Here is a 12,503-nt window from a genome sequence, read left to right as displayed (position 1 = left end):
TCCCGCGCGTGGAAAACGACCAACCGACTCGCGGACTCGCGAACTCGCCCATTCTTGAACGCGTCGCGCGCGACCCGCGGCAAACCGCGATCGCGTCGATGTTGTTCCACGTGACAGCGATCGACCGAGGAAATCCGGGAAGGGGACGGCGACGACGACCGGCGATAGGCATCGCCTTAAACGAACGCGATCGTGAATGTCAACTAGATGGAAATTCGGCGCTGAAAGGCCGGCAACCGCTGCGAGAATAATTCGTCGAGAAAGTTTTTCCTCGGCCGAATCGGGGATACTCGTTTGCATCGCGGAAATCGGCGGTGGCTCGGCGATACTCGATCGGACGGGTCCGAGCACCGATTCGTTCAGCAGAAACTCGGCGAACGCGTCCTACGAGCAGCGATTTTCAGCTAGATCCAGCGATCCAGGGATCGGAGCGACCCTTTGCTTCTGTCTTTTCGGTCGAACGGATCCCCGATGCAGCGCCGAAAATAACATACGGCGATGTTTTACTCTCGTAAACACGGGGCTGGCAACTATTAAGCGCAGCTGTTGCGCGGTACCTAGGGCAGATTGTGTACGCATGGGTGTGTTCTTTCCGGGTGTGTGCCCTTCGCTCTCGGATCTGATCTCGCTTCGCTCCGACCGCGAACAACGAATTCGGAATCGTCTCGCGTCTCCTTTCGGGCAGGTGAGGCTAGCAAATGCTCGATTGCTATGGTGCGGTGGAATGAGTTCGGTGTGGACGCTCCATTCTGGATCGAGCTGTTGCTGCTACTGCTGCTGCTGCTGTCAGGGTCGGTACGAGAAAAAGCAATAGACTACCGAACGAACGAGGGCAGCGGAGGGATCGAGGCAGTGGCAGGGCCAGGGCAGAGAAAGAGAGGGGGGGGGTTGCGAGTATGGCAGGGCAGGGGATCAGAGCAATAGAACAAAGTGGATTCTCGGTTTATGAGTCATCGGTGCATCGAGAGATGCGTGCGAGCGTGTGTACGTGCGTGCGTTTGTGCGCGCGTGTGCGTACTCACGAGTCACTGCCATGGGGAATACAGCTGTGATCGGCTCGCATCGTCGACCGACCGGTTAACTAACAGAGAACAGGAATAAGAGGAGGGGGAGATCCTTGAATAAACCGAAAGCACGGAATAAAGTGGTTGTACGAGGGGCGAGGGCGAAGGCGAGGGCGAGGACGAGGGTAGACGAACGAAGGCGGTGCGCGTCCGCGGTGCCGAATGGCGAATGCCGAATACCGAAGACTGGGGATATCGAGGAGGGTGAACACGAAAGATTCTGGGCCTCGGAACGAGGGTTGCGTTTGTCCAATTCGGTAGACATGCGTCCGTCGGGGTAAGGGGCGACGAACTTACGACGTTCCTGCGTCCGTGTCCGAAAGGGAAACGGGGCGAACGGGTCTGTGAAACGGTGACAGCGCGTCATTTTCATCGGGGAAATTACCCCTATGCTTCGTCGGCCCGTCGTCCGCCCTTTCGCTCGTCCTGCTCATCTTGCTCGGCGCCAGCTAAGAATAACTCCTCCATCCTGCGTTCCCCCGCTCTGCCTTCTTATTCGCTTCTTTCCTTTTTTCCCTTTACTCCTTCGTCTCTTCCGGCTCCTTCCATTTCTTCCGTTTCCTATACGAGATGGCTGTGCGCGTCACCATCCGATCGAGAGCAAAGTACGCTCGGCCATGGCGGAACGAGTGCCGCTCGAGATTCCGCAGTTTGCGCCATCCCCGCGACGCAGTTCGGTCGATCGGACACATACACGAATATTCATAGGCTGTTCATCGAGCCACGGTTAAATCGGAAATTAGTTCTAACTTTGCGGTAATCGACGCGCACGGCGCGACACATTTCGCGGCTCGATTGGCACGGCTCGGCGCGACGCGGCGCACAGGCTCGTAAATTACCGAGCGCCGCGTTGTCCGGCCACGCGTTCAAAACTCGGTACTCCTGAAATGCGTTCGCGTTTTTACATTTCTGTTGTCACGGAAACCGGGCAAATCGCAGAGGTGGCGGCGCGGAACTCGGCCGCGTGATGATGGGCCTGTCGTTGGCACGAAGACGAAATCGGAGCCGAGTAGAGTGCGAGCGAGTTTCGATATCGCGTGTTTCGTCGGAGATGGGCCGTCCATGGATTACAATGGTACGCGATACATACGTAGCGCAGCCCCGCCGTTAGACTCTGCACGTTCGCCTCTCGATCGAATCGAGGTCGTAAATTTTTAATCGCGAACCGATAAATATCCGTTTTTCTCGTGCTCGGTTTCGATAAACGCGAGCCCGTTGCCACTTGAAACGACTTTTTCATTTTCCGTAGGACGCCGATTACGCTATCGGCAGTTCTCCGCTCGACGCCACGCAGCGCCGCGACGGACCGATCGAACTTTACGTTCGTTTATCGCGAGCAACAACCCGAACCTCGAACCTTGAAGAAATTTTTGAACCACGACGGAGGAGGTTACGTACGGATTTGCGGTTTCGTCGCAACGGACGGGGGAACGAGAAACGAAAAGGGTCCCCGTTGGGCGGCGAATAAGCAGGCGAAGGGAGAAGAGCGGAGGGTGGTGGGTGGCGAGTTGCACGAAACGTACTCCAACGGGAAATTAGCCTGGAAAGCGGCGTTCGCTGTGGGGCTTCCGGTAATTCGTACGTTCGATAATAATTGACGTAACGAGGACGTGTCGGGTCGCGATCAATGGCGCGATCGGTGTACGCGCGTACGTGCAATATATTCCCGACGCGGCACGGACGCGAGGTGCCCAAGGGCGGATCCAGCTTTGGCGCCAGGGGGGGGTCACATAGTCGTGGTCAAGTCAAGAACTTATAATTTAATTTTGATAACAATAGATACAAGTAAAAAGTAGGTATTTTATTAATGTACGTAAGTACTGTACTTAAAAATATTTATTCTTTATTGTACACTTGAAAAACTTAACACATAATAACTTGTACATATACACGTACATATTGCCATCTTCTCTTGAAGACATTCAGAGAAGCACTATCACGCACGGAATGAGGCAGCCTATTTATATTCCATAACCGTGGTGAATGATTTGTCATAACAGCTAGAGGTATGTCGAGGGGTATGACGCAAAACTCCGCAAAAGTGAAGAGGTGGTACGACAAGGGTTTCCAACAAACAAAATAGAAACAGACAAAATACATATATTTAAATAACAAAATCAATTTTTCTTTTACGTCTTCTCCCGAAACGCGTTATTACGTCATTTACGTCAATGGGTACGTTTTTATGAATGTGGAGAAGTGCCAGTCCGGTTAGGCGATCTTCAACCATTGAAGATCTTAGCCACGATTTAATTCTGCGCAACGTAGAGAAAGACCTTTCTGCTGTCGCTACACTGACAGGTAGTGTAGCCATAATACATAAAAATTTTCTTATATTAGGATACATATCGATGTCACAATTTAAAATAAGATCAGAAATCGACTGCGGTATGTCCTGGCTCCGCTGCCACGCCTGCCACTTCACCATCCACAGCCGATATTCATTTACAATGACAGAAAATGGAGTGTTATCTAGTAATAATGTATAGTCGGTAGCTAGTTGTTTCACAGTTTCAATGTCTTCATTACTACATTCGCTTTTTGGCATGAAAACGCTTAGCTGAAACAAATTAAGTACATCAGGAGACAGGCGGTCCTGGAGATCACTTATTATTGAATCTAGAAGAGGGATGTATATAGCTCTGCGGAAATACTCTTCAGCAGATTGAGCAGGTTGGTTATTGGCCCTATGTATTTGTTTTGATACTATTCTGGGGCATTTAATTTCTACATCTAGCTGCTCAGCTACTTCTTTAGCCTCTTCAAAAAGCTGTCGGTAGATTACGTCCACATTTTCTCTTTTATTTTGTAAAACACTTAAAGTATCATTAATAGCGTCCGTAGCTTTTTTTAAATCAATTGAGTTCGATTGCAGTATTCTGCTTAAAGATACAGTAGTACCTGAAAAATAAAAAGTAAGTGACTGTGACTGTAGTGCATAAACTAAGAATTTATAACTTAATATAAACGGTATGTACTCGTAGCATAAAATATTAACAAAACAACAACATAATTTTAAAGTAGGTTTAGTATACTCGTATAAGTTCATTTGCCAAACAATAAGAAATAAAATAATTTAGGGAAGTACCCACCTAATACATCACTTAAACAGATGGAGGATATAATAAAGTCAGAACTGCGCAATGTTTGCAGCAAGCAATGCGCATCATTGGCAGTTTTATTGTCTTGCCAAGCAGAAATCTTCTCCAAAGCGCTACAAATTTTGACTAAGTTGTCTCCTTGAAATTGAAGATGCCCATCATGCCTCTCTACCCAACGTGTCTCACAAATACCTTGCATGGCAGCTCCGAGTTCTATTTTAAAAATTTCATGCCTCTTAGCGGATGCATTGGCAAATGCCACAACTTTTCTCATTGTGCCAGATGTATTGCGACAGGAAACTACTTTGGATGATCTTGCCAATGAGTTATTGAGCACATGGTTGTTGCACGGGCAACGTTTAGCATGAATGGCTATTTTCATCAATTCTTGCACTGCACCTTTTGTATCTGATGCCATAACCGAGCAGCTGTCAGTTCCAATACCCACACACCAAGATAAATCTAAGTTAAATTTGGTACACAGATTTTCAACGATTTTCGCCAAAGCTACACCTGTCAATCGAGGCTCTATGTCACCTGAATTGTTGTCTTCACGTCTAAGAACATCGTAGGTATCACAAAAAGTCACAAAATGTTCCTTAATAACGCCATCATGCAAATATCGGAATGATAGGCTCAGCTGTGAGATATGTGATATATCTGTTGTTTCATCGAACAAAATTGAAAAATATTTAGCTTCCCGCACATTCTGTAAAATGTTTTCCTGGATGATTTCTGCGCAAACATCTATCAACTCATTTTGTACAGTCTTGCTGATGTACGTGGCGTTGGATTTTGAAGATTCTAAATGTTGCTGCAATGCAATATCGCCAGAATCAATACGGAATTTTAAAAGGGCTCTAAAATTCCCTTCATCGGCTACTACGCTGTCATAGTTCAGCAATTTACCATCGTCGCGATGGCCACGTAACGATATATTTTGATGGCCACAAAATATTATAGTTTTTACGATTGGTCGCAAACGTTCTCTATTTTCATTTATTTGTTTCAGTCTTTGACTATTTACTTGGTTCATTATGTTAATTTCCGGTTTATGAAAACTCAATAAAAAGTTCTTCCCTGCTTGGACAGCTAATTCGTGGTATTTGTTTCGCTGGTGTGTTAGCAGAAGACCATTTTCACCTAGCAAATTACCGAAAGCTTTTAATGGTTCTTTTACGAGTCGACATAAAGGTGTTTTTGTCTGTACACCACCTCCAGGAGCTACGACAAACAAAGCACAGTACTTGCAGTAAAGACCCTGGTCTTTATGCGACAAAACAAGCCAGTGAAACTTGTCAAGGTGAGACTTCTGAGCATATTTTTTTGTTTGTTTTCCTTTTTTATTAACAACACAATGCGGAAAAGTATAATTAGGGGGAGGCTGCCAATGCTTTTCAAGCAACATAGCTTTAGTTGAATCATTTATATTTTCCCCTATATAACAAGCAATATCTGAAGCAAACTTTGGTTGAGAAAGTGAAGTCTTTATCTGATCAGAATCAGAAGTCGATGTACATATTGTAGGCTGAATATCGTTAGTAACAGGAGAGCATGTTTTTTCTTCATCTATGGTTAATGTAGGCAATGTAGCTGTAGAAGCAGAAGCATCGGCAATACAATTATTTTCATCTGTAGTTGTTGTAGGTGAATTTTTCGAGTAAGCAATCTCAAGCCTTGGTTTCTTTGGGAAAAATGAATCTATTTTTTTTAATGAATGTTTCAATCCACCACTACCATCTCCTTTTCCCTTAGAATCACCCTGCAAGCAAATCCATGCAAATTTCACACCCCACAACAGACAACAGACTGTTGCAAATACATATTAAATATATATTCGCTATAGTACAGGCTGGTGGCGCAGGCGCATTACCTCACAAACAAAGCAAAACCATGCAAATTTCACACCCCACATCAGACAACAAACTTTTGTAAACATATGAGTTATAAGTACATAAAAACATAATAATATAGGTAGTTTTACAGAAACTGATTACTTACCATTTCTTGAAATTAATGAATTTGCAGCTACAATTTTTAAGAATACTTATAAAGGTGTAGGAATAACTAAAAATTAACCGAACACGTCTTTCGCTTTCAGCCACGCTATAAAGACTGACTGTCGCCCGTTGACCGTCGCGGGTCGCCGGCACAGGGCCACCTTCTTTTGTTTATTACAAACTCCGATCGTCTTTTTATCTCACCGGTCCGCCGGCCGTGGTGCGGTCCTAGGCGACCGGGTTTCATATTTTTTTTTTTTTTTTTTTATGTAATTACATAAAATCTGTATGGTGACAAAATATATAAATAAAATCATTATGTTCAATTAGTGGTCCACCAAAGTCCTGGAACCAGCTCAGGGGGTGGTCATGACCCCCATGACCACCCCCCTGGATCCGCCGTTGGAGGTGCCGCGCGAGTTACCGCGCTTTGTCGCGCGGGACGCGGACCTAACCCGAACCTAATTCGAGCCCAACCGTTCGTAGCTCGTGCCTCGTCCCTCGCGATCGTCGAGCGCATTATCCGCATTAGGATGACCCACCACCGGGTGTTGGCGTTGCGTAGCATCGCTCAGCCGCTCCCGCTACCGTAGCCATTGCCGCTAACTTTACCGCTATCGCACGCGGCCTTCCGATCGATCCGATGCACGCGAGAACACCGTGTTTTTAACAAAGTTTCGTTCTCGCGCAGAGTACGACAAAACCGTATAAAATCGATCCCGCGCGGCAACAGCAACGGCAACAGCCACCGGCGCGGCGGCTACTCACCAAGACCAGTCCACCCATAATCTTACACCGCGGCCGTTGTTACGGCTAGCACCGGTTATTCGCGCGCGCACCGCCTCGCAGCGAGAGCGCGGCTATTTTTAGCCGCGACTTCTATCCATACTTATGATTTATGAGACGCGCCGTTCCGCCCCGACCCGTTCCGACCTATTCCGACTCATCCCGTTTCATCGTAACGCGGAAAACGCGTCAGACGTCCCTATTCCCTCTAATCCCTCGCCACGCGCTCCTTTTTCCCTCGGGCCGTCTCGTAAACTCGTGCTCGCGAGCGTAGACCTTTTTTTTTTTCGACGTGGCGACCTTTGACCGAAGAGAAGAAGAAGAAGAAGACGACCCAGTTTAAACGATCGATGCCGGACGCGTGGTGCTTGGCTCCTCGGATAGAGTACGTACCTATTCGACGATAATGGGCTTCGAACTGTTACGCGCGTCGACGTTGCAACGTCGAATCGACCTCTAGCGATCTCGAATCGATGACAGATTATCGATCGCGAGCAGAGGCAGGATCGGGAGAGAGCTGGAAACCTGCGGAAAACCGTGGGAAGGCATCGTGGGAAATATTCCCCCAAATTCGCCCGGTCTCCGTTGCGTCGCGACGTCCCATCTCCATTCCCACGGGGTTTCCATCGTTTACAAAATTTCCCTCGGCGTCGATCCATCTGTTTTCGTAGCCCTTCGTTTCTTGAACTTGTCACGCGTCGCGCTTCCGAATCGGTTAAAGGTCAGAATTTCGTGGTCGAACGACACCGTCGTGCCACCACCCCGTCGCGACGCGACGCTTCGCCGCGCCGCGCCGCCGGCTACGAAACTCTCGGCTTGAGAGAAATTGGCAAAACGAGAGCCACAGGCAGGAACAGGGACACCGCGGAAGAGAGACAAATCCTTCGAGGCAACGAAACGAGAGAAAAATAAAAGAGGAATAGGAAGATGGGACAGGCGTGGAAGGGGCGAGAGGAGTGGGAGACACGGAAAGCATCCCTTCGAAACTTTCTACTTGGCCAGATTGAAATTGTTTTTCATCGCTCTCGCTGAAAACGAGGGCAAATAGGTGTTGGCGCGATGCCTTCCGTACCAATTCGGCAGCTTCGTTTTTTCCCGTTTTTCGCTTTCCGCTTTCCGCTTTCCGATTTCCATTCGATCCACCGTCCGCCCCACGTTTCACGTTTCAAACTTTTCGGAAATGTCCGAATCGTTCGGTCGATAGGGACGCGTGCGACGTTTCGAGGTTTCGACATGTGTATCGCGTATTCTCTCCCCATCGGCGACGCGAGAACACGCGGCAGGGGTTCCCCTTCGGGTTCCCCAAATCGAGTCGAGATTCTGCGGGATGTTGCAGCCCGCGTTACAGTCCGTCCCGCGATATTAAATCTGGCCGTCCGGCTGTGGCGTTTAGTTGCTCTCCGTCAGGTTCTCGAGCAGAAACGTCGGCGGCTGTCTTTCTTTCGAGCCGGCGTAAACTCGTTCGCCGCAGAGAAGACGCCCATTAGGTCGGGTCAGGGGGAAACGGGGTCAAATTGAAAGGGAGCGGGTGGTGGACGGGACTATCCTGACCACGGACCGACGACGCCCCGCGACTCGCAAATTGATTCCATTTGCATAGCGTACGCCTATTCGAATGCTCGTGACGCAACGCGCAACGGCCTGCTGCCTCCCTTCAGCCACCCCTTCTGCCTCCCTTGCGCCACCGGCCTCTGGCTTCGCCCTCGTCCTAATCAAACTCGTACTCTTTGGTCTATAGTCGGTTGGCCCGGCGTACATCTAGTCGGGTAAACCGTTACGCGTTACGAATTTTCAGCGCGCGCGTTGGCCCGCAGTGGTGAGCGCGTTACCTGCCGGCGTTCGCGTTTGCGCCCACCGGCGCAACAAACGCGCGCGGATTGCGTCGGAAAAAAATTGCTATGCGGCGCCGGCGCCGCGCGAAAGGAGCGACACCGAACAGAACCGAGCAGCGGGATTGTCGGCCGGGAAAAGGCCGTTTATCGTTCGACAGCTCTTTGAATTACGGGGACAACGTTGTCGCGGTTTGCGCGCGTGGTCGGTTTACGAGATCGCGATATTCGCGCAAATCTTCGTCGCCCCGGAAAATGAAAACAGAATTTTCATCCGCGGCGTGGAGCGTGTAGCTGCGGCACGGTCCTATCGCGGTTCCCGGTCGCCGCATTTCCATTTTTTTTATCCGCGAAACGCTGCGACCAATCGACGTGGACCCACTCCCGAGTTACGCCGAATCGAATTACTCGAATGTACGAACATTAACACTAGTTTTACAGGACCCGTCAAAATGACGGGTTCTAATATGTTTAATTTACGATTATCGAGATTGCGAAGATCCATCTACGTGGAGTTAGTCAACAAATTTATTCCTTTAGGCATGTGTTATTTAAAAAATGGCTAAAAACTTGGACAGACACGTTCCTCATATTTTTATAAAGTAATGTAAAATACTGGATTTTAGTACTCCGTAAATCTAGTGTTGAGGGATGGTTTTTCGTCCTGTCGCGAGGGCGGGGGGGGGGGGCGTACTAGAGCGTGTGTAGCATGGCTTTCGATAAACGCGAAACAAACTTCCGGACGCGCAAAGCTTTGCGAGAACCGAGTATGCGATACGTCGCGTCGGAGATACGACATGCGGGTGGCCGGACAAACAAGCTCGTTGTTGCTCGCCGGGTCTCTTCCATCAAACGAATGCGCGCACCTGACGCTATCATCCAGACTCTAGAAACAACCGAAAGCACAGGATCGCAGCGTAATCGTTCGCGCGCTGCGACCAATTTAATTCAGGCACGCGATCCACTGTCCCTATGCGGTTTTTTCTCTGGTTTCACTGGGATCGCAAGCTCGCGACCAACGGAATCGTCGACAAACTTTTTCGAACTCGGTCAGTGAATTCTCTCGAGAACTTCGAACAGTGGATTCTCGATATTCGACAGCGACACGGGTCTTGCCAGGGTCGTGTTACGTTTACACTCCTCGGCGTCCGAGGCCTCCCGAGCTTCGCGGCCCCTCGCGGAGTATATCCCGCGGTAGTTTATCGTCGTGGCCTCGGCGACATATACAGAGAAATCACTGTGTCGCGTCGATTCCGACGATACCGATCCGCCGAAACAGATCGAGAGACGTCGTTACCGTTTCTCTGCGGAGTTTCGAGGAAGTTTGCGTTGCCGATGTTTGCCGCAAAGTAGGGCTTGCGGTCGAGCGAACTGCGAATTCGAAATCGAATCTCGAGCTCCTTTGCGTGTCGCGTCGGCGAAAAAACCGAATCACGGAACGCAGAATAACGTGTACGATCTTTACGGGGATGTTTGCAGAGGTCGAACGGTTGCGGAACAGTCCTCGGCGTGGCACGATCTACATATGTACCTTTGTCGCCAGCTTTTACGCCTGTAGCCGGAGAAAGTAGACGGAGCCGCGCGACACTGGCCTGTAATTATTCGCGAACTCTCGGCTTGGCCCTGTGATTCGGTCGCCTTTCCTAGCCGAACCGGAAGCAGCCGAGGTCGTCGTCATCGTCGCTGGCGCGGGTTAACGCTGACCGCTTCCATCGCCAACAGCTCCCGGTCACGACGACTCTTCGACCGAAACCGAACGAGGGATTAGCATTTTCGAAGAGGAGCGGTCATGGCAGTCGAGCGATGTCGGCTCGTGCGCCGTTTAATCTCGCGCGTTAGCGCACCTGTACGAGTAAGCTCGGACGTTCTCGCAGGACGCGTCGCGTTTTCGTTCGCATGCGGGAACCGCGTCGCTCTTTCCTCCGGTGTTGAAATGGGAACCGGGAGACGCGATACAATATGCAACGACCGACCGTAAAAGCTTGATGAAAACGTTATCTCCGATATGGTTGATCTCTACCGGCGTACCGGCGCCCGGCAAGTACAAAAGGAATGCCCTATGCGGCGTTATTAAACCTTTGTTGCGAACCATTCACCTTTTCCTTTCGCCTCGTGCCTCCCGACGAGGATTATGCTGTCCGACCTCCCGTATTCGTATTCGTATTCGTATTCGTAGCCATATCCGTTGTATCTGTATCGCGCTTTTTCCGTTGTACGCGCGGCTACCGACCGGACAGCCGAACGCAAAGCGTTGAAGAACAGAAGCGGGAGGAGACCTCTGTCCGCTCGAAGCAATTGCTCTGTTTGCTACGGAATTCCGTTGCAGTTCTCTCGGTTCGTTCTTTCGATCTCACGGAAATCGCTGTAACGAAACCGCGCGACCAGTCTAGTTAGTAATGACTCGATCGAGGTCGAGTGGCGAGGGTGCTGCCCGTTAACCTCGCCCTTTGAACGAGCGCCGCTCGCTCGAAAGCGTGGAAAACCGTCTTTAAAAGCGTTCGTTCGCATTCTTGACCAACGCGACGTCTGACCGAGCAAACCAGCACAGCAGCCACCACGATCTACGACCGGTCCTGCGGGGAAAACGTTGTTCGACAGAGTTCGACGAACTCTCGCACCTGCTTGGTTCGAGACGATATCGTCCCCAGTCTCGACGCGGGACAGTTGAACGCGGGGATTATTTCGTTAAGAACAATCGGATAGGGGTCGTTCGACGACGCAACGAATCCAATATTGCTCGGAAAAGTACACGCTTCCGAGTTTTTCGAGCTTCCAGGCCGCGCAGCGTCGCGCCGGCCAGAAGTACCGGTCGAAGACCTAAGCTACTTAGCGTAATCTAAATACGCGTGGTAATCCTGGGAAACTGAGAACCGAGCAGAGTTCGTTGCCCGTGAAGTGGGTGAAATCTGGCAAACGAAGGCTTTCCGTTCCTCGAGGACCTCGGAACAACGGCCACGTACCGGAGGGACCAGCGAAATTACCAAAAAAAGATTCCTCGAAAAATGCATCGGTCTTCGTCGAGACGAGATCGCACGGGGTAGAACCCAATTCGCACCCTCCCGACGAACCTTGCCGGAGGGTTGCGCGCACTCGTTTAAACGAACCGATTCTGTCGGAGAAATTAGGGGACACGTGGCTCAGGAACGAAAAAATTGCATTCTGCCCGACGCGACGAAAGGCAATAGAGCAGAGGGGAGCGAATCGCTTTCGACGCCTGGTGGCCGTCGATTTTTACTTCCGTCGTCGGCGCCGGAATCGAGAAAAGCAAATCCGTTGAAATCGAAGCGCGCCGAACGACGCGATGCTCGTTACGGCGAGTGGTTCGGAAACCAGACCCGAAGTCGAACAAGCAAAGAGTGTTTCCACGTCCATTCAACGTTTCGGCAACAGGTGTCCCGCGGCGAGTCGATTCCAAAAAATTCAGAGTCGAAGCGAAAAATCCCCGTTCGAGCGGTCCGCGCGCCGAAACCACGGCTTCGATGGAAACGTGGCGATCAAACACGGTTCGTGTTTCGGCTTGCATCGATTCGACAACGGCGTGCTTCCGCGAACGGTCGCGACCCGCGTCTTTCGAACGCTCGTCGAACACCAATCGCCGGCGACGAAACGGTAGGGACGAGACGCGAGGTGCGAGGTCTTCGTGGTGCGGGTGTTGCCGCGGGTTCTGGTTCTGGTTCTGGGTCAGAAACGGGGCGGGAGCGGAGCGTGGAAGAGAGGGAGGGA

At 50.3% G+C, this 12,503-nt stretch overlaps 2 protein-coding genes across 2 annotated transcripts in view; one reads left to right on the top strand and one right to left on the bottom strand.

Moving 5' to 3' along the window:
• Shg (DE-cadherin) overlaps positions 1 to 12,503 on the top strand; it is a 35,085-nt gene that overhangs the window by 11,146 nt on the left and 11,436 nt on the right. The window lies entirely within an intron of this gene.
• LOC143358150 (52 kDa repressor of the inhibitor of the protein kinase-like) lies at positions 2,767 to 10,872 on the bottom strand. Its single transcript, XM_076795068.1, has 4 exons — positions 10,625 to 10,872; positions 9,647 to 9,666; positions 4,157 to 5,974; positions 2,767 to 3,965 (listed from the first exon to the last, which is right to left on the bottom strand). The coding sequence occupies exons 1-4, from the start codon at positions 10,870 to 10,872 to the stop codon at positions 3,169 to 3,171; spliced, it is 2,883 nt and encodes a 960-aa protein (XP_076651183.1). The 3' UTR covers positions 2,767 to 3,168.

This window comes from Halictus rubicundus, chromosome 10 (assembly GCF_050948215.1).
Source record: "Halictus rubicundus isolate RS-2024b chromosome 10, iyHalRubi1_principal, whole genome shotgun sequence".
Lineage (NCBI taxonomy): Eukaryota > Metazoa > Arthropoda > Insecta > Hymenoptera > Halictidae > Halictus > Halictus rubicundus.
Note: the sequence above shows the minus strand (reverse complement) of the source record. Positions and strands in the feature narration are given on the sequence as shown.

Bases quoted from the DNA above. Each gene is read 5' to 3' on its own strand.
- LOC143358150 (XM_076795068.1), bottom strand. From the start codon at position 10,872: ATGGTTCGCAACAAAGGTTTAATAACGCCGCATAGGGCATTCCTTTTG. The intron at 9,667-10,624 runs GTGCGCTAACGC...GGTTGTTTCTAG, and splicing joins GTCCGAGCTTACTCGTACAG to AGTCTGGATGATAGCGTCAG. The intron at 5,975-9,646 runs GTGCGCGCATTC...TATTTGCAACAG, and splicing joins AGTCTGGATGATAGCGTCAG to TCTGTTGTCTGTTGTGGGGT.